Source organism: Artemia sp. Qi Xiang Cuo, chromosome 17 (genome assembly GCF_049724085.1).
Source record: "Artemia sp. Qi Xiang Cuo chromosome 17, ASM4972408v1, whole genome shotgun sequence".
Lineage (NCBI taxonomy): Eukaryota > Metazoa > Arthropoda > Branchiopoda > Anostraca > Artemiidae > Artemia > Artemia sp. Qi Xiang Cuo.
The window spans coordinates 5193883-5216642 of record NC_142810.1 but is presented as its reverse complement, the minus strand read 5'-3'; the positions used below and the strand labels follow the sequence as shown (position 1 = coordinate 5216642).

Here is a 22760-nt window from a genome sequence, read left to right as displayed (position 1 = left end):
TTGTATGCTTGGTACATTATTTGATTCTATTCGTGTTTGTTCTTGGTTTAATAGAGTTCTGTACTTTTATTGAAAAACTGATTTTGTGGAATTTTTTTTTTTTTATTATTTTCTGTTCCTTTTATGTTGACATAGTCTTTTTCAGGGAGAAAGACAAAGCTTCTTCTAAACTTAAACAACCATCCCTTCAATAAAAACCTTAAATACCCCTTGGGCATAACTTACAATCCTTGCCCCTTATCTGTGAGGTTTGTTTCAACCCCAAAAGCCAGGTTATATGATATTTAGACCATTTTGAATAGAATGGTTGTCTCAAAATTTCTATTAGATGCATTTTCTGTAGATATGACGATATTTATTCCTTAAAATCTTAACTAATTTTCGATTTCTTAAAGTTATAAAGGTGAAAACCTTTAAAAGAATTTTTGGCAATAAAGTAATAATTTTATTCTGGCTTTTAGAAAGCATAGGGTTTAGCATTAACCCCTGTTTGCATTCTGTTTTGCATTAACTTTCCATCGAAAACTCAAAAGCCATTCTAATTTTTTCATCTTAGGACATGCTGATATTTGTTATCTAATATCAGCTGATGTCTAAATAATCCATGAATTTTCAATTAGTAAAACGAAAGCAAGTTAAAAAATCATAATTAACATATTTATTTCTGAATTTTTCTAGCACAGCCATATCTAATATCATGTTTATCTAATATATATTCTTTTTTATTCATTCTGGTAAAAACGAAAAAAAATAATAAATAAAATTGAAATGAAAGAAATTGAAAATTAAAGTACATTAATTAAAATCGATATTTGAATTGGCCTAGAATTTTAAATTAGTTCCTTGATCCGAGTTTTTATGCCAACAACAAAAAGATCAGAGAAATGTTTGAAAGACAATTCTTTCACAAATAATGAAAAATTCATTGTATTCTGTTATTAAACTTGAATTATTGATCTATAACGAAGTCACTCCAGTCAACTTTTAGTTCTCAGAAAACTAACATATATTGATAGGCCAAAATGTCATACTCAAATGTAAGTATATCTATGTTTACTATTTATTACGATGCACATATGAAATTACTGATGAATGTTGTCATGCTTCTCTCTAATTTTCAGCTAAATAACACAGGGGCGGATCCAGAATTTTGTTTTAGGGGGGAGGGGGGCGCAAAATATGTTGATCCGATAGAAAAAAATTTAGGGGAGGGGGGGGGGCGCAAAATAGGTTGATCCGATAAACTTGCGTTAGGAGCAAGTTTAATTAACGCAAACTTGAGTTAATTAAGTAAATTAGACTACGCTGGGGGGTGCGCGCCCCCTTGCCCTCCCCCCTGGATCTGCCACTGAAATAGCTTTTCTCCAGACTATTACTTCCTTAACTCCCATCCGGCACGGTTGGCCGATTCGAGGGTTCTCCTCTAATGGTATCATTTCAATATTTTCGGGATGGCTGCCTGTTTGTTGCAGTCCCTGTTGTTCATTGGCTGTGTTGGTCCTAGAGGGCTTGATCGGCAGTGATTTGCTAATAGTAGCAGATAATGTCTACTTAACCTTAAAAGTTTATTGGAAATTCTTATGACCCTTTGTCCATCATTGTAGTTAAATAAATTCTTAGAACTATTAATTTGTATAAATATTAGCAGTATTTCTTAAACCGCTTTGTAGTTAGATGAATTCTTAAAGATATGAATTTGTATAAATGTTAATCCAATTAAGTACGAGTTTTAAGCCGAAACAATGAAAAAACTATTTGGTTTGAAATAAAAAGCTTAAATTTCATTAAAAAAAAATAATTTATTATTACAGCATTACTTGCATTACTTGAAAAAAAAACAATCTTTTTAAAGCATTAAAGTAACAGACTTGAGTATTAAATAAAATAGATGTAATCATTAATCATAATCAGAGCGTCAGTTAGATATCATTAATACACTAATGCAACTTTTGTCCAAAATCATATATACTGTAACGTTTAAATTTATTTTTGAAATAGAATTGTAACTTCATTTTTTGCAATGTATTGTGCATAAATTACTAATTGAAACAGCCTAGTAATGCATCAATTGAAAAGACACAAATTTAAACTTTATTTTAGAATTACCATGAAGAGCTCGACAAATCAATTGTTCAGCAATTATTAAATGACCCTTGGCCAGAAAAAAGACCTAATTTCCAAAACTTTCAACTTCGTTGAATAAAATGGCTATCTAAAAATTTTGATTGGATATGTTTGGGGGAATGATGGCGTGGGGGGGGGGCAATTTGCCGTTCAATCACTTTCGACTATTAAAAACGGCACTAGCCCTTTAAATTTCCAATCGAATGAGCTCCTTTTGAAGCTTCTACGACAACGCCTTCTATAAAAACCTTATATGCCCCCAGGGCATAACTTGAAACTCTTGCCTTGAGGGCCTCAAAAACATATTTTCTCCCTGGAAATCAGCTACGCTGAAAAAAATGGCTATCTCAAAATTTTGATTGGATGTGTTTGGGAGAATGGTGGGCGTGGGAGGAGGGGCTAGTTGCTCTCCAATCACTTTCAACTATTAAAAAGGGTACTAGCCCTTCAAATTTCCAATCGAATGATCCTGTTTTGAAGTTTCTACGACAACACCTTCTGTAAAAACCTTATTTGCCCCCCGGACATAACTTAAAACCCTTGCCCTGAGGGTTGCGGGGGAGTGTCCTCCTCAAAAACATATTTTCTATCTGGAAATCAACTATGCTTAACAAAATGTCTATCTAAAAATTTTGATTGGATGTGTTTGGGGGAATGATGGGCGAGAGAGGGGGGTTAGTTGCCTTCAAATACCTTTCGAATATTTAAAAGGGCACTAGACCTGTGAATTTCCAACCTAATGAGCCCTTTTTCAAGTTTCTACGACAAATATTTAAGTAAACAGTTATATACCCCCATGGCATAACTTATAACCCTTGCCTTGAAGACTTTAGGGGGAGCTTCCTGCTCAAAGGTATAATTTCCTGAAACTTAACTGCATGGAACAAAATGGTTATCTCAAAATTTTGATTGGATGTGTTTGGGGGAATTATGGGCGTGGGGGGGGGGGGCTAGCTGCCCTCAAATCACTTTTGACTATTTAAAAGGGCACTAGACCTTTGAATTTCCAATCGAATGAACCCTTTTTGAAGTTTCTACGACAAAGGTTTCAATGAAAACTTATGTGCCCCCAGGGAATAACTTACAACCCTTGCCCCGAAGGTTGTGGGGGAGTGTCCTCCTCAAAAACTTATTTTCTATGTGGAAATCAACAACGCTGAACAAAATGGCTATCTCAAAATTTTGATTGGATGTGTTTGGGGGAATGATGGGCGCGGGGGAGGGCGCTAGTTGCCCTCCAATCACTGTCAACTGTTAAAAAGGGCACTAGTCCTTTGAATTTCCAATCGAATGAGCCTATTTTGAAGTTTCTACGACAGCGCCTTCTATAAAAACCTTATATGCCCCCAGGATATAACTTAAAACCCTTGCCTTGAGGTTTATGAGGGAGTGTCCTCCTCGAAAACATATTTTCTATCTGGAAAGCAACTATGTTGAACAAAATAGCTATCTCAAAATTTTGATTGGATGTGTTTGGACGACTGATGGGCGGGGGGGGGGGTAGTTGCCCTCCAATCCCTTTCGTCTATTAAAAAGGGCACTAGCCCTTTGAATTTCCAATTGAATGAGCCTTTTTTGAAGTTTCTATGACAATGCCTTCTATAAAAACCCTTATATGCCCCCAGGGCATAACTTAAAACCCTTGCCCCGAGGGTTGTGGGGGAGTGTCCTCCTCAAAAACATATTTTCTATTTGGAAATCAACTACGCTGAACAAAATGGCTATCTCAAAACTTTGATTGGATGTGTTTGGGGAAATGATGTTCTTGGGGGGGCCTAGTTGCCCTCCAATCACTTTCGACTATCAAAAGAGGCACTAGTCACTCCAATTTCCAATCGAATGAGCCCTTTTCGAAGTTTCTACGACAACTCCTTCGATACGAAGTTCCCGGGTATGGAGAAAAAAAAACACATTGTTCCAACATCCTTCTTTACTTAGGCAGCGCTATTGCGCTGCCTATGATTTGAAGCCTCTCTGCATTTGCTGTCAATAAACTGTTTATGGTCATGGGGATCCCTGATATCTTGTGGACAATTTTTTTTTTGTACTACAGCATACGATAGCTTTCCGCTTTGCGAATTGTAGGGTGCAGAGGTTGATGTATTGTTAACTTTTTCAGTATTCGAAGAGTTTAGATTTAAGAGCACGTGAGTCGTGACCTCAATAAATCCATCTATCTTTCGGGAAACCTCGTTTACTTTTGAAGCTAGTGTAGCAGAGACAGCATCGCCGATGACTGGAGTTTCACAGGGACTGAAAATAATAAAGCGCGGTATACTTTTCTTCTCTTTGGAGGCTGATACGAGGATCTTTCACATGTCAATAATATTTTCGTCGTCTTTGACATGACTGATAACTTGGCCTAGCGTATTAAGTTCACAATAAAGAAGTGTCTTTGCTGATAAGATTGCATCATGTGCAAAGAAATTCACAGCCGAGGTTACAGTCTATTCTATTTTCACACCCTGGGATAGCGATCGTGCAAGAAAATTTAGCACAGTATTCAAAACAAGTTTTTCCCTCATGCTTGTCTTTCAGTAATTAAGCGTAATCCAAGAATAATGGTAGTCCAAAAAAGAAAAATGATATCGGAGGGTAATTGGATGATATCAAAAAGGTAGTAGGCTAAATTTCTGAAACTTGAAAAGCCAATTAGCGAGGGATCCGTAGGCTTCTGCTATCTTTTCCCCGTAGTTTAAGGAAGACACCACTCCCGGCAGGTACGATGACACTTGCTACAGAAAATCTCCCCTCTTCTGCTTGCTTATTAGTAAATTTTGCAAAAAAAAATAATTTGATAATTATTATCATAGGATTATCTCTCACTTATTGAAATGCTGATTAATAATTTTATTCAGGTCCTGAACTAAAATCCTTTGCCAAATATTGCGAAATCTAACTAGCTTCGCAGGGATTCAAATTCACTGAAAAAGCTTACTGGTTTGATAAAAAAGCTTACTGGTATGATAATCAAAATCTAGACAGATGTTTTCACCTTGAATTCTGAATCAATACTGATGTTGCTCAATATGACAATACGCCTATGTTGCTCCTTTCATGCCAAAATTTGTAGTTGAAAATGAAAAGATAGGGTTAAAAATCGTGTACCTCCATGTCCCTTTTAAGAATTGTTCTAACCATAAGGATTCATAATTGGTTATGTTTGTATACTTTATGTGATGCTATTGCAGGGTATCTTAAGCTGTCCTACCCAGTAATTGCTTGTATTATTATACTGTAGGCTCCATAATGGTTGCAGTGAATTTTCGTGAATAACAAAGATCTGTGTGTAGTTATAGTTATAATAGGAAAATTAAGAAGTGTTTGTTTTTATTAGTTTAATAATTTATACAATTCAAAAAGCAATATTTTTGTTAAATAACTTGGAAGATATACACCAAAAGGTGAGTGAGGGGTTGACAAATCCCTAGAATTAAAATAAAACACAAATAGCTAGGTCAAAAGTTCCTGTGGTAATGCAGCAAGATTGAAGTCACCTTGGTAATATGAGACTTTTAGTTCAATCTTACCTGCAGCAACCCATTACAGGGCGTGTAATTTGATTCTGGTGGTGGGATTGTGCAAAGGTATCTCCTCAATGATCAAAACAAGAAAAAGACAAGGTCGAAAGCAGAAGTTAATGCTGAAAGAAAGTGACAAGCATGCTAGTTAAAAAGGCATGGATTAACGGTTGATAACTAGCATGATACGAAAATACGCGGATCCACATTAGTAAGGATTAAAGACAAAGTTATTGGAGGAAGGCTTGTGAAGCCAGCTGTATTGGCTAGTATAAAATAAAAAAAAACTTATATTTATTTTGAATTTAGTTTTTTTCATTTAAAGTAATTAAGTCGGAAAGGCTTGATAAAGCAGATACAGTTTTCCGGAAAATACAAAAAGGTCTTAAAGTCTGGTATGCACTAAGGGGAATTTTCAAGTCGTCCCTCTCTTTAGAAGTTGACATGCTCTTCTGATCAGTTTTATCATTTATTTATTTCCTTTGCAGCTAGTTTGCTTTCGGGGTCATCACAAACTCTCCCCCCCTCCTAGTGTAATCTGTCAGATCTCCATGAGACAGCTGAAACCTTATTTCCATATTTTATTCAAATTGCTCAGTAGAGAGAAAAAAAAATTAGAAACAATAATGCAAATATTGAAGATTCTGAAAATTTTCTTGTGTTAAATTATGATTATAAAACACAATTACCAAAGCATTTTTTTTTACCAATTCTATAGCCTACCATGGAAATACATTAAAGCAATTGTTGGAAAATTGCAGTTACAAACCATTGCTGTTATGCCTAAAAATTGTATTTGTGTAGGTTTCATACTTATGACATAATTGCTAAAAATCTCTTTGCTAAGTTGTTCTCAACGGGACCAATTTATGTTCAACCTCATTTAGATCCTTCTGGTCTGTGTGGCCTTGCTGGTCATTTCTTGGAGAACACCATAGCAATTTTTTTTTACAATTATCTCAGAAGTTTTAACGTGGACAGATATGACCTTTAGGTATGACAGCAACGAAATACCATTGCTGATCGTTTGTCTGATATTTGCTCTGATATATTCCTGATCATTGCTGATATTTGTCTGATATTTCCCCCGACTTTCGATCCTTAATATTTAGCCTTTATGAAAAGCCTTTATTCAAAAAGAAAAGTAACACCAGTTAGCCAGCATATTGCAAAAAACTAAAGTAAAATGCCATTTATGATAAGAAATTAAGTCATTAAGACAAATCAGGTGTCATTTTGTTTTCTTTTTTATTTTAGTATGAGCAGAAAAAAATGCTTGTTTTTGATCAAATTTTTGGCAAAAATATACCTGCTAAAAGCTAAAAAACAGGAAAGTCTTGAGGGGATCTTCTTTACTACCTAGTACATATATTTCACCTCTTTGAAGACAAAGTTGTGCTAGGATCCGCAGTCTATGATTAGAGGGCTAAAAAAGGGGGGGGGGGGGGAGCAAAGACAACCATTTCTTAACATTGGTCAAACTTCACAATTCATATTATCTCCTGATACTATCCATTTATATTCTTTTCTATGAGGAAATCTGTCCGTTCTATATTGTTTCTTCTGCAAATCACTTGTGAATTAAATTTCAAAACCGTATTCTCTATTTTTATTGTATTTTTTTGTTACATTTATATATTCATTTAGATTTAATGTGTTTCTGCTTATTGGATTCGTATTTATTACTTTTTTTATTGTATCATATTTATCATTGTTTATGTTAATCAGAAACACCCTAAAAGTAGCCCCAGTTGTGCAAGGTTTTTATGTAAAATTAAGTTGTATATTATTCGTTTTTCCTTTTTATACTTTTTTCTATAGCTTTGTCAATTTTTAATTACCTTTCCAAGTTAAAAAGTAGTTTAAGCTTCATAAGGGAGAATTAAGACTCTTGGTACCCACAGAAGAGGGAGAAGGGGGGGGGGGCTCAGTCTCTCTCTAAAAAACAAAAAATGCACAAAGTTAAAAATGATATTATATTTTGGAAAAATATGGCAGTTCTTCTGGAAAGCAAACTTTTGTTAAACCTTAACCCTACCTAGAAGTTTTAGCAGCCCCCCCCTGCCCCTGGAACAATTATTGCAGTTTTATTTGCAAAAAGAATTGCTTTGCAAAAGACTGGAGAAGAAAACTTTTGTCAAACCTTAATTCCACCTGGAAGTCTTACCAGCCCCCCCCCTGCCCCGGGAATAATTAGGCTATTGCAGTTTTCTTTGCAAAACATGATGTGGTTTCGTTTTAAGACTTTCAGATTTACTGTTGTTGTACATATCAAATTACACTGAAATAGAGAATTTCAAAAAGCTTATAACTTTAAAAATCTATTCGAAATTTTATTTTTTTTTTAATTAAAAATGAACTTATAACCACATTCAGTTTTACCAAATGCTTGATGGTAAAATAATTTAAATTCTAGGAGAACAAAAGGTGGCAACTCAGTTTGAAAATAATGTGGCATTTTGTGAAATGTTTTTTTTAATATTCTGAATTTTTTCATTATTTTACGACCTACGAGCACCTTGTTCAGCAAGAACTCTAAACTTTCGAGATATTTTATCATTTAGGTCTCCTTTTCCACTCTTTTAAATGGTCTGTGCAGGGACTCTGAATGACCCTTTATTGATTAGCAACAAGCAATTCAGTTTAATCCTAATTGACGTAAAAGCATTTCTCCAGAGTTTTCTTTAAGAGGAATTTATTTGATACAGAGCTCACAAATGGTAGTGAAGTTTTGAACCCCACTGCAATTGAGTGGGGTTAGCTCACTTTTGCACTGAGACAAAAATCATGGATTGATTACCATTTGAATAAGGTGCAGGAGAATGTACCTTTAGTGAAAAAAATAAGCAGATCAGTTTTATTAACTGGTCTGTGAAGCTTTTTATAAGGAGCGTTCTAAATATCGATTTGTGTTTTTCTCGGAAGTTTTCAAGCAGTAAGATAACTTTGCTATCATGTCACGATTTGTGTATTTTAATCTTATACAGAGAGGGAGGAGAGAGAGGTTCTATTGCTGGTTTTTATTTTCCTGTTCATATTTTCTTTTCATTTTAGATGACTGAGATGGCTTTTGAATTTGAAAATGATCAGGCAGCAATCTCAGAAATAATGGAGATGGAGGAAAGTAGCTCTCTATTAATGAATAAAGACAAATCTGGAATAATATACCTCTCCGTTATACCCCCTAAAATGAATGTTTCTATGATAAAGGAGTATTTCTCACAGTTTGGAGAAGTGAACCGTGTCTTTCTTCAGCCAGGAAAGGTGATTGATAAGAAGAAGAAGAAGAAATATTCCAAATCTTTTGAAGAAGGATGGGTGGAATTTGTACGCAAATCGCGAGCAAAGAAAGTGGCTTTAATGCTGAACAATCAAAGAGTTGGTGTCACAAAAAAATCTAAACATTATGATATTCTTTGGAATATAAAATATCTCTCCCACTTCAAATGGGCTCACTTAAATGAACGCTTAGCTTACGAGAAAGCTGCACATCAGAACAGGGTGAGAAATGAAATTTATCAAACCAAAAAAGAGACTGATTTCTTCAAAGAAAATGTGGCAAAGAATGATATTAGAAGAAAAAAGAAAAAACAAAAGGTTGAAGAAGAAGAAGAACATTTTAGACCAAGTAATTCAGTTAAACTTTCAGAAAGTTGCACTGAAGCTGTCAAAGGGAAAGAAGACAGAATAGGATGGTTAAAATCCGTATTTGCTCCACATGACAAAGATTCTGATTAGCTTTTCAGTGCAATTGCAGCAACTGGAAAAAATTCCAGATATTTTTGTATTTAAAATAAATCATTAAAAATTATTTTCTACTCTTAAAATTCTTAGCTATTTTTAGAAAATGGCTTATTTGCTATCATTAGGAAGTGGTTTTAATGCTTAACAGTCAAAGATTAGTGTCACAAAACAGTTAAAATTTAAGTTATATGATTCTTTAACTTTCAAAATAGCTGCACATCAGAATAGGGTGAGAAACGAAATTTATCTGACCAAAAAAGTGACAGATTTCTTCAAAGAAAATATGGCAAAGAGCTAAAATAGAAGAAAAAGAGAAAAATCAACATGTTATCAGGAAGCATATTTTAGGCCAAACATTCCAGTCACAGTTGTCAAAAGTTGCAGCCAAACTTCTGAAGGAAAAGAAGATATAATATGGTTGATGAAATCCCTATTTGCTTCAAATGACAAAGATTCTGAGAAACTTTTGGTGCAATTGTTTCAATGGGTAAAACGCTTCGCAATATTTTATTTCTTTATCATAAATCATTGAAATTCAGTTTTTATCTTTAGAATCCTTAGATATTCTTAATAAGTGGCTTATTTTCAGATTTTCAGAAAGGGGTTTTGATGCTTAAAAAACAAATACTTTGCGTCACATAACGATTAAAAAATCAACTAAATTAAAGGAACGTTTAGCCTTACAAATAAGCTCCACATCAGAACAGGTTGAGAAATGAAATAAACAAAAAAAGGACTAATTTCTTCTAAGAAAATTTGGCAAAGACCGAAATTAGAAAAAAATAAAAGATCAATATGTTCAGCAAACAGCTTGTTTTAGGCAAAGTAGTTCAGTTGCCAAAAGTCGCAGTGAAATTATTGAAAGAAAGGAAGATAGAATAGGGTTGTTGAAATTTCTATTTGCTTCAAATGACCAAGAATTGGAGTAATTTTTAAAAGCGATTATAGCAATTGGTACATTTTTTTTGTAATAAATCATTAAAATTTACATGTTATCCTTAGAATCCCTGGTTATTCTTTGAAAGTTGCTTATTAATTATCCTTAGAAAGGGGCTTAAATCGTTAACAATATAAGACTCGATGTCACAAAATGGTCATAACATGAGCTCATTTAAATGAACGTTCAGCTTTCAAATAGTTCATGGTGACAAAACTGTAAGTAAGAGCGACTTCACAAAATGGTCATAACATGAGCTCATTTAAATGAACGTTCAGCTTTCAAATAGTTCATGGTGACAAAACTGTAAGTAAGAGCAACTTGGCTCAATAGTAACCGAAATTTGAAAAAACAGAATCTTACTAACAATGGATTTATCAAAAGAATTTGCTTTTTATGTTGATTCCAAATATTTTAAGTATATTATTACTCATCAAAGCTACAAGCTTGAGAAAATTTGTCTGATTTTCGAAAAAGATGAGAAATACTCCCAAAAAGTCAAGTAATCCTAATCAAAATCACAACATTAGATTCAGCATATCAGAGAAACCTACTGTAGAGGTTTAAAGCTCATATATGCAAAAAATGGGATTTGCATTTTTTTACCAGAAGAAAGATTACAGATTGTGTGGGTTTTTTTTTTATTATTAATATTTTTATCCCTAGGGGTGATCGTACAATGTTTTTCTTCTGGAAGTAAGAAGTAACCTTAAAACGAACATAAATTGTTCTGTGTATAAAGTGATCTGCCCCTTCCTCAACCCTTGCTCTTTGCGCTTAAGTTAGGCTTTTCGTCACAATTCCTTAAGAAGGACTGCTTAATCACAAGGCTCTTTGAATTTGTGTGAGATGCATTTAAAAAAAAAATCAAGACTTTAGCGTAAACAGCAAGGGTGGATGAAAGGGCCCCTCATATACGGAACATTTATGTATGTTTTAAGTTTTGATGTTGCTCCTTACTGCAGAAAAAAAGTAGTCAAAATAACAGATAATAGGATTTATTATTGAATTTATGTCAAACTATTTATGGAAATTCCGCATCATTTTAGTGGTCCTTTCCTGTAGAAGTTGCGATCACCCATAGTTTTTTAGCAAGCGACGTAATAGTTTAGTTTTGACTAAAAGCAAGCAGAGTAATTTACATTAAAGACGAAAAACATACAATGACACAAAAAACTTATTTACAACATCACTGTAAACCAAGTTATTCTCTACGGATGTGAGACCTGGCCTGCTGCCGTTTCGGTTTGAAACACTACAGACGTGGCTAAAACAAAGTTTCTTAGATTAATCGAAGATATTAAGTGGTATGACTTCGTCACCAACACTCAACTACTGTCACTTACCAACCAGAGACCGAACTCATGTTAGCTCGCTGCATGAACTCTGGTGGTTTGGCCACCTAGCCCGCCCATTTTGTCAAACACTAAACTCTGTCAATCACTGCGTCAAAGCACTTCTCACTTTTTGATGTTTCTTTTTTTAGTCATAGTCTCTTCTTGAGCCTCTTAGTTTAATTTCACAGATAAACGAAAAGTATCGTTCACGTCGATTTTTCCTTGTTCTCCATTGCTATAAACAATATACCATTCGAAATTTGCTTTACAGGAGTGTAGTTGCACAATCTGGAGCTCCATGATTTCATGTGGATGGTTTCCTTTAAGCGGGTTTTTAATGCTAAAACCTCATTTTTTTTTGGGGGGGGGGGGTATTCACCTGTTCACTTGCCACTTGTTTTTTTTATGGCTAGCTGGGAGAAAATCACTCTCTTGCCAGACATCAGTGTTGAAAGGGAAGATACCAGGCTTTGAAAACCCATTGACAATGTTTGCCGGAGTGAAGGCTTTTGGGAAGGATTCTCCAAGCAACTGACTTATTCCGTACTCAGTCACTGCTCTGCCAGGGTGAGACCTGGTTGAAACCTGGTGATTTTGTTTTGGTGGAGTACAAGGGAAAGAAGGGTTCAAAATTTTACACTGGTGAGGTCCTAGCGGAACTAGGTGATGGTTACTTTGTCAACTTCCTGAAAAGGCAATTCCCATCTTGGAAGTTTGTGTTCCAGAGTGAAAGAGAAGAGGCTTGAAAATGGGTCTTATTTTTTCATGCCCTAGAATTCCTCTCCTTCACAGGAAAAGGAAAACTCCTTTTCCTGTGTGCTTTATATAATCCTGGTAAGTAACTTTTGTAAAAGGCTCTTCGGAAAAGGGGGCATGTTTGATCCTGAATCTCCAAAAAGGCTACGGCTATTACGGTAAAACTAATAGAAAATATTAACGGGGATGTCAAATAAAATTAAAACACACTATATGCAGGAAATCTATGAAAAAGGCACAACGGGAACATCTAAGGAACGACTTAGTGCATTAAGTTGAAACCTTAAAGTCATGCTGAGAGGGATGTTGAAAAAGGAAGCGAAGGTAACCAGCTCCCTCCTGCCCCTTTAAATGCCCCCTTTACGAATAATAAAAATCGGAAAAATATATTTCATTCAAAATAGTCGCAGCGTCTAATAGATATGCCTCCAGGAATGCCATGCCCTCACAGACTCCGGGGAAAGGCATGTAAATTGTGCGATTTGTCCATTTTTCATATGCAGGATTAGTCATTGGGAAAGGGGGTGTGTATAAAAAGGCTAAGGGTATTGGAGCAAACTTATGGGGAATGTTGAGCTAAATCAAAAGAAACTATCTGCCTCCAAGTTATCAAAATTGCGTATCTGCAATATCTTAGGCACATGTGAGGGTACTAACTTGAAATTTCCAGGGCCACTACTACTACTGTGGCTGTAAATTCGACTGCGACTGTGACTATTTTTTACTTTGACAATTTGCAATAGTGACTGCAACTTTTTGCTGCTACTATTACATTTACTTTTGACTGCTTTCAGGGAATGCTGAAGAGGATGTTGAGCAAAATCAAAACCCTACATGCCTGCTCATTGTCAAAAGGCCACATCAGCAACATCTCAGAAACGGCTGAGGATACTAAGTTGCAATTTTTAAGGTAAACTTTCGTCTGCCTGGCAGGAAAAGGACTCCCTTTGTCTTTTTTAACCCCCTTAACACTGGTCAAAATTATAAAATAGCAACTTTGTTCAAATTAGTAAAAAGGTCTTATAACTATCCCTCCAGAAATGTCATACCCCTACAGCCCCTGGAGAAGTGATCGTAAATTGTTCAATATATCCATTGTTTATATTTAAGATTTATCATTGGGAAAGAAGGGGAAGGCAAGTGCGTCTACTCATGAATTTGGGTCTAACTATTTGTACCTGTAATGCGACTACTTGCAACTTTGAGTGTTTGTGACTGTTACTACTTGGGCCTGCGAATGCCATTACTTGTGACTGTGACTAAAGCTACTTGCGATTGTGAGTGACTTTATTTGCAACTGTCATAACTTGCGACCGTGGTTACTTCCTACTGTGACTAGGATACTTGTGACAGCGAACACTTAATCTTATGAATACTTGCGGCCGAGACTGTTTGCAATCCTGACAACTTACGACTGCGACTACTTGAAGCTGCGAGTGCATATGCAACACCACTGCTGCTGCAGCTACTTCCGACTTGACAATTTGCAACTACCAGTGCGGTAACTCGTGAAAGCAATTGCTACTGCTTGCGAGTGTGACTACCACCGTTACTACTGCTACTGCTAATGCGATTGCGAATGTGACTGTAAATACTACTATAACTTATACCATTACAACTAAAACTATTGAATTAAATCAAAAGAGTTTAATGACATCCTGTTTGTCAAAAAGGCATAGTGCATCTAGCTTGTCAAAAGGTCCTATCTGCAACATCTTCCGAATGGCTAAGGTTATTGAATTATAAATTTTATTGAATATTGAGGGGGATGATAAACTAAATCAAAACATAGTATATGCATCTAATATGTCAACAGTTCAAGAATGGTTAGAGACGGATTCATTCAAAAAACAAACATTTATAAACACAACATCCATATTGATTTTGGTGTGATTTCATAAATAATTCGTCGTCAAAATTTTCGTACAACGTCTAAGAAATGTTATTTTTGTTTCAACGTATGCATTCCTGTTCAAAAGTTCTTTTGAATTTTGTCAAATTTTTCAATAATCAAACTTTTTTTCTAAAGTTATATTTAAACTGATCTAAAAAGTAAACTTCAAGAACCCCCGTAGGGGCCAACTTATTAAAGAACGGTGTGACTTCTATGTATTCTCAGTTTTTCCAGGCCCATTCGTCGAGAAGGAATGGTAAGAGAAACTTAGAAGACGATTCTTTCGATTGGATACTGAAAATTCTAGCGCTCTTTTTAGAACTTAAAAGGGATTGAATTAAAGTAAAATGCATTTTTTCAAAAAAAATTACTTTTTGTGTCTTTTACGCATTATTATCTGTATAACGTCATAAAATCAGGCAGCGCAATACCACTGGCTAAGTAAAGAGCGAAGTGAGTTCAATGTATTATCCTTTTTTTCATCAAGGCACTTTGTAAGGAAGCATTTGTCATACAAACATCGGAAGGAGCTCAGTCAATTGGAAATTTAAAGCTCTAGTGCCTTTTTTAAGCGTCAAAAGCGATTGGAGGGCAGCCAGCTAATATCCCACGTATCTTTTTCCCCAAAAAACATCCAGTCAAAATTTTGAGACACCAATTTTGTTCAGTATATTTGAAAGGCCATACCACTCTGTCCCTAGGGACGTCAACCTCCCCCCTTTTCCCTCGGGGCAAGGACTAAGTTATATATTTTTACTCATTGTTTATAAAAAGTATTTAATATCGGGTAAGGTGGACATGGTTGACCCTTGGTGTCCAAAAAGGCTAAGGGTATTCAGATGAAGCTTTCATAGAATGCTGAGAGGAGTATTAAACTAAGTCAAAACACACTAGGTATATACAGGTTGTCAAAAGGGAATATCTTAGGAATAGCTTAGGGTATTAAGCCGGACATCTTGGGGAATGATGACGGGCATGATCAATTGACCAAAAGGCAATACGTGTACGCTACTACTACTACTACTAATGCTACTGCTACTACTATTACCCTCACTGCTCCTACAGCTACTGCTTCTATTGCAACTATTGATAAGGCTGAGGATATTAAGGTGAATATTTCAGGAAAGGTTGATGGAAAAGTCGAACTAAATCAAAAAACATTGCGTGCATTCAGGTTGTCAAAGGGCGTATCAGCAATATCTTGAGAAAGGGTTAGAGCATCAAGCAAAAACTTCCAAAGCATGATAAAGGGGGTGTTTAACTGACAAAAAGGCAAAAGTTCATGCTACTAGTACTATTGACACAACTACTACTACTACTCTCACTACAACCACTACTATAATACTAGTACTACTAAGGCCAAGAGTATGAAGGTAAAGGTTTCAGATAATATTGAGAGGAAAGTTAAACTAAACCTAAATACATTATGTGCATGCAGGTTGTCAAAAGGGTGTATCTCAGGAATCGCTTAGTGTATTAGTTTTTAACTTTCAGGAGATGATTAATCAACCAAAAGACAGTATGTACACGGCACTACTATTGCTGCTCTACTTCTATTGTAACTGCTACTAAAGCTAACAGTGTTAAGGGGAAATTTTCAGGAAATATTTTGGGAGAAGTAGAACTAAATTAAAACACACTATAGGCTTACAGGTCGTCAAAACTGTAAATCAGTAATCTTTTAAGAACAGATTAGAGTATTAAGTTGAAACTTCCAGGGCAAGATGATGGGGATATCCAACTTACCAAAAGCCAATTTTGGAATATTTATGAAAGTAATATAGATTCGCGTTTTTCTATTCCAGTTTCTAAAGCTAAATTCAAACTATATCTAATAAGTAATTATAGATAATTATTCATTTATTTGAAGTCATGTTGGCCGGTGCTATTGTTGATAAATATTTAATTATGTGGTAATTTATTGATTTGAGGTGTGAGCTGTGGGTTCAGTGTGGTGTCTCATTTTCTTCCGAGTATATCTAGTGTATTATTATTTCTTTTCATCATTTGTTATTATTATTATTATTTCTTTTATTTTTTTTTTAGGGTGCCTGTTTTCGAGTATAACTCACTGTGTAGGCACCCTCTGTAAATATTTTGTTTTCCATTGATTCATATTGTAAAAGTGTTATTTTGTCTTGTAGTGATTTAATGAGAAATTAAATGAACTTGAACTTGAACCAATATGTACATGCTACAACTGCTATTAGTGCTAATGCTACTACGGTTGGTGCTACCCAGGGGCAAATCTCCAGAATTTTATTGAGGGAAGGCAAGAGGGGTCTATATTCGGATAGTCAAGGGGCATGGGATATATAATAATTTTTGAAATTATGTTAGAATATATATCCAAGTTATTTTTAATGTAGTTTTCAGTGTCCTTTTTTATTTTAAACTATGTAGAGGGTACTCCATGATAAAAGTATTTTCTAAGGGGTAAGGGATCTGAAAAAGATTGGGAACCACTGTGTTAGAGAATAAGCACAAGTGGACTTAGAAATTATAACTCGCTCTCAGTGATCAGATTGTCATTCAGACCAAAAGCTTGGTCTTATTAAGACTGATCGTGAAATAACTGTGAAACGTATAAGTACAAAACAAATCAACTCGCCTCTTTAGTGGGCTAGGTGGACGCCCACCAATCAGGGAAGGGTGAATTGAAGAAGCCGATTTGAACCTCATTCTAATTCACTAGCTTTGAGTGTCACGGTCTGGCATCGTGACCCTATTAATGCAAAACCAAGGTTTTTTGAAATTACATTTAAAGACAAATCACCACCTTTAAAGTGTGAGCGAAAGAAATTTATATACAGGATAGAAGGACATTTATCTGATAACAACAATGTATTTTAATGCAATTCACAACACCCCTCGAAATCCCCTTAAAGTCCGCTGTTCCAACTGTTCTTGAGATGTTGCAGGTGTGCTATGTTGACAGCCCTGATCCCACATAGGGCCTTATGATTTAGTTTAACGCCCACCTAAACATTCTTTCAAAGCTACAACTTAATACCATTAGCTGTTCCAGGGATATTACAGATGCAAATAACAGCGTTGATACTCATAGTCTCTTTTGCTTAGCTTAGCTCAAAGCATACTTTAAATTAGGTATGCTTTTTCCAGACCCCGCTGCCTTTCTATGATGAACAAATAGACGTTCAAATGGAGACCAGTCTATTTATTTAGACAGTGAAAACAGATACAAAAATATGGATATTTCGATCACATTTACAGCAATTGTCATCAGAAGAAAAACTAGCGCATTTATACAAAACAAAATAATTAACTTCCGGTCATTGACTAAGTTTTCTGAGAGAGCTCAAAAACAGTTTTTTGAACCCTCTTTTGGCTATTTTTTATTTCAACACTTTAGCATTTCTACTGAGGACGATTGCTGTAAATGTGATCAAAATATCCAGACTTTTGTACCTATTTTCACTGTCAAAATAAATGAACTTATTGAACGTTTATTTGTTTGTCTTTTCCTTTAGTTCAAGATTTCCCTTAACCTTCCCAAAAAGTTTCAACTTAACACCATAAGCCGTTCCTGGGATATTGCAGATATCCTTTTCTAACAATCCCGATGCACGAACTGTCTTTTGGTTTAGTTCAACTTTTCTCTCAACATTCCCTGAAATCTTTGACTTAATACCCTTAGCCATTCCTGAGACAAATATTTTTTTTAAAATTACCAATTTGCAATACTTAGAACCCTTGTCCCAGAAAATCGGGGGTCATAGGCTCCTCCAAAATATATAGAGCCTATATTGAACTGTTCGACTATGGCTGTCTTAAAATTTTGATTGCATGTCTTCGGGATTTACAGCGGGGGGGGGGGGGAGAACACGAAAAAGGAAGGGCAAAGGATAGTTGTCAAAAGCAAGGGAAAAATGGATGTCCTCCAATTACTTTCAACTCTTAAAAAGGCCACCAAAACTTTTAGTCTTCATTCGAATATCCCTCTTTGAAGTTCCTACGACCAGAATTTCCATAAGATGCGGTTTTTGGGGAAAAATAAATGAATAACAAATTTATAAGAAATACATCAAAAGCTTATGGCCCTTTGCTATAGACAGTGCTTGAGCTTGCCTCTGATTAATTTAAGATATAATATTTACGAAAATAGTTTTCTAAAAGAAAAGTAAAGAGCCATGTGAAAACCTAGGGTGAGTGGAAGCAAAGTCTTATATTAATTGTCACTATCAATTAATAAATGAAACCCAAAACGAACGAAAAATATAGTATACAATCAGATTAAACATAAATACACCAGATATTGCTGCAGATGAATAGGTTAATTCTACAATGAACAGAAATTACTACATAAAGAAGCAGGTTTTTCTTCCCCAAAAACTCTCTGAATTGATAGTGTTCGGAATCCCATGTGGTTGGCACTTTTCTGCCGCAATTAACGCTCCCTGAAAACAACAGTGAATTCTACAACAAACAGAAATTACTACAAACAGAAGCAGAGTTTCCCTCCTCCAAAACTTTAAGTCCATAGGATTCAAATTTCAATATGTTTGGTGCTTCTCTATTACCATTAACACTCCCTGTAAGTTTGAAATTCATAACCCAAGCTATTTCTGATATATTAATAATAATAACTCTTTATTTCCATAATAGCTTATAGCTGACAGCGGACGTCAAACAAGAAGAAAATATAACACATGAGTTCAGATAAATAAATATAAAAATAAATAAACTTTTTCACAACTTTTTATAGATTTCCATTTCAACTAGATCCTCATTATAGTGGTTCACGAAGTATGGAACAAACGATGATAGGTACCTTTTTGATGCCTTTCGGGGTAGGGGACAAAGGAGTTGGCACGACGAAGTGACGGCTCCTCTACGTGTGTTTGGCCGACTGATCTGTGATTCCTGGAAATCCGGTAATATTTTGCGATGGACATCAGAGCTTTTTGGGAAGCCTTTTGGAGGATAGACTGTATATGTGGATCATTTCAGGTTGCTTTTGAAAATTACTCCTAGGATTTTTATTTCATCTTTAGTTGTAAGTCCAGTGTCTTCTTGGGACGGAATTGTAGATTTTAAAAAGCTAACACGTAGAATATGGCTCTTGGTTTTACTAACTGTAAGCATTACATCTTCACGATTATGCTTTAGCTGGGAAAATATAGATGAGGTGGTGATTTCCTCTGCTAGGCTCGCTAAGGTACGGAATGATATGCTTGACAGGTCGTCAGCAAACTTGTAGCGACTTTGTATATGTGCTAGGACAGGGTTAAAAACAATCAAAAAGATCAGTGGTCCTAATTTTGTCCCTTGGGGTGCTCCGCACCATATTTCTTGGAATTTGGATGCTTGATCCTGCGTGAGTGAAACTCATTGGTTTCGATTCTGCAGGAAGCTTGCAACCATTCTCACAAGAAACTGTAGAGCACCCATTTCTTTAGCTTGGTTAATAGCTATCAGGTGTTGGATGCTGTCAAACGCCTTTACTACATCGCTGAGAAGGATTTCTGCATATGACTCTTCCTTCTCGAGAAGTTTCATCAGATCGTCAAGAAGACATACAAGAGAGTGGGTAGTATTATTTCCAGGCCTGAAACCAAATTGCCGAGGGTCTAAATTAGCTTCAATATCTCCATATAAATATTCACAGATAAAGCCTTCAAACACTTTGGAAAGGCACGGGGTTTTTGAAATCGGGCGCAAATCGTTAGGTGAGAGGGGTTTTTTTATTTTAGGAATGGGAGTTATATAGGCTGTCTTGAAGCAATCCGGGAATGTACCATCTATTAGACATTGATTGAAACAGGCAGCCAAAATAGGACTAAGCTCCTCAGAGCAATGAGCTATCAACTCAATAGGAATTTCTAGAGGGTAATTACTCTTCCTGAGGTCCAGGCGTTTGAGCTTCTCGCATACTTCATGGGGGCGAAGGATTGGAATTTGTTCAATGGGTCCATTTTCAGGTAGCTAGTCAAGAGGTGGGTGTGTGCGACAAATATTTCAAAAATGTGTGTTGATCATATCAGCGCTCAGAGGTTCATCATCAGAGCCGTAGGTTGTCAGCTGCTTTCGAGTTCGTCCCATAATCTCCTGGACATTCTGGTGGAATCTAGAGGGGTTAGACTTCCAAAGCTTGTTAACCACTTGAGCACCAAATTCCTTTTTAGATTTCTTTATTATGAGACATATGACATTGCGCATTTTTTAGCCTCATCTTGATATCCCAACTTATAGAGCTCATTTCTCGATTTGATTAGATCCTTAATCTCTTTAGTCACCCACGGCTTATTTTGTGACTTGACCAGGATTGTCTTTTCGGGAAATATTACTTTATATTCATGGAAAAGCTGAGCAGTGACCTCTTGCATCATATTGTTGCCGCTCTTCATATTAAGGACTTTCGACCAGTTTTTCCTAGCTAGCCACTCTAGGTAAATCTGGAGTTGTTCTTGAGTATGTGGGCGGTACTTCACCACTGACTGGGATCTGTCAGGGGGTTTTCTGCTGGCTTCCATATTACAGTAAGGTGGTCACTCATACCAATATCGGGGAGAGTGTAGGGGGGATTATAGAACTCCTCAATATTGGTAAAGCTAAGGTCTAGTACTTTTCCTCGCGTGTTGCGACTTCAACAAATTGCGTAAGTGAGAGTGAACTTGAGAGCCAACTAGCCTTTAAATCATTAAAGTCGCCCAGGATCTGAATGGCAGCGTATGGGTATTGGGATCTTATGTAGTCAACCGAATGCTGTAGGTAGAGTACGAGTTCCTTTCGGAACGATGCTCTTGGCGGGTAGTAGACTACACCAAAAATGATTGACGATACTTATTTTGGTAAGTATCGGGGCCTTGTCCAAAGCCACGGAACATCGTGCTCAGGTTTCCTAGGGATAGGCATATTTAATGCTCGATTCCGAATTGCAGACTTGCAAAGAAAACCAACTCCGCCACCATGACTCACAATGGCCCCGTCCTTATTTAATCTTGGGAGTAGATACACATCGTACCCGGAAATAACCGTGCATGTGTCAGACGCAGACCAAGTTTCGCACAAGCAAGCCACTTCAATGTCATTTTGTATGAGGGTGATTTCCAGCTCTTCAACTTTATTCCCAAGAGAGCGGACGTTTGCGAGCAGGATTTTGGGAAATGAATACTTCTGCTTTGTGTGATTACAATCCTTTGTCGTACCGTGTAGAGTTCGGTGTCTTTGGGCATCCATTTGAGCTGAGCGCTGAGCATACTTGGGGTTGTATTTTAAGGTTGCAACAGGTGTTTTCACTTGTTGAAGGTGACCTTTTTGTTGATTGTAAGGTGGTGGGAGTTTTTCATGGAGTAAAGCTTGATTTTTTGGTGGTGTGATTGAGCGGTGGAAATCAAGAATGGGCTGTGTTAGACTAGCGACTCGATGAGCTGTGAAATGGAGTAAAGCTTGATTTATTGGTGGTGGGATTGAGCGATGGAAATCAAGAATGGGCTGTGTTAGACTAGCGACTCGATGAGCTGTGAAAATCTGTTCCTCGTTGGAAAATGGGGAGTAATAATTTGGTCTGCTGGCGGGATAGTTAGTCTTATATCTGGTACGGGCCCGTATGGTATAGCTTGCCATCTTATTAGGGGTGCTGGTAGCCACGGTCTTCGGTAGGGGGAGGGGGAGCTATAGGAGGTATGCTGTTGTCTTTCCTCGGAGGTGTGAGTTTCAACTGCATTAAGGGGACAATTCTCAGTAAACAATCTCCTGTTCTGATATCTTGTTTCCCAACTTTGGGTTTTGCAGGGAACCCGTTTTTTGACTGCTTCAGGTGCGTTTTTATTGCCCTATTCAGGTGATGTTTAGCTGGCAGGTGCACTTTAGGACAGTCTTTCACGAAGCAAAGACCACAGGAGAACTTTCGGCAAGGTTCTTTGTGTACCAATATACATTGGTCGTTGCCACATTATCCCCTATAGAAATCTGTGCAGATGTGTAGAAAGGGACAATCCACACTGTTTCGGCAAATTCCCCGGAGGTGGAAACAGCATACTAAGGGTTCTTTGATTTGTTCCTTTGGATTTTGGCTTGGGACCCAATCCTTTGGATTGGGACAATCCACACTGTTTCGGCAAATTCTCCGGAGGTGGAAACGGTATACTAAGGGTTCCTTGATTTGTTCCTTTGGATTTTGGCTCAATTCATCTTGATCAAGAGAGATTTGGGTACTTTGGTTTAGTTATTTAGGCGTATGGCAGGGACGTTGATAGCAGTTAGTACACTTGAACGAAAAGTACCGGCCCGACGGCTTCTGCAGAGCCAGTACTAGGTCTGTATCTATTGCAGCGCATGCACCGTGCTGCCATCTTTTGCAAGAATGGCATTCAAAGGAGGAGCTTCCCCCAGCTGGTATGTCACAGGTGATGCACCTAGAGAGGTCAGGGATTAGCAACGATTCAGATGGAGGCAAGCCTAAGGCAGGTGAGTCCTTACTGTTC

General features: G+C 36.6%; 1 protein-coding gene across 3 annotated transcripts in view; it reads left to right on the top strand.

Annotated features, from left to right (window-relative positions):
• Positions 1 to 9463, top strand: part of LOC148941830 (activator of basal transcription 1-like) — a 44773-nt gene extending 35310 nt beyond the window's left edge. For 2 of the 3 annotated variants that reach the window (XM_089102926.1, XM_089102925.1), the window contains exon 2: positions 8700 to 9463. In XM_089102926.1, coding sequence (XP_088959052.1) covers positions 8700 to 9383 — 684 coding nt within the window. In that variant the 3' untranslated portion in view covers positions 9384 to 9463. Of the gene's footprint in view, positions 1 to 994; positions 1038 to 8699 lie in introns of those variants that run through there. The other variant, XM_089102924.1, reaches the window with a different exon arrangement.
• Positions 9464 to 22760: the final 13297 nt, after the last annotated feature.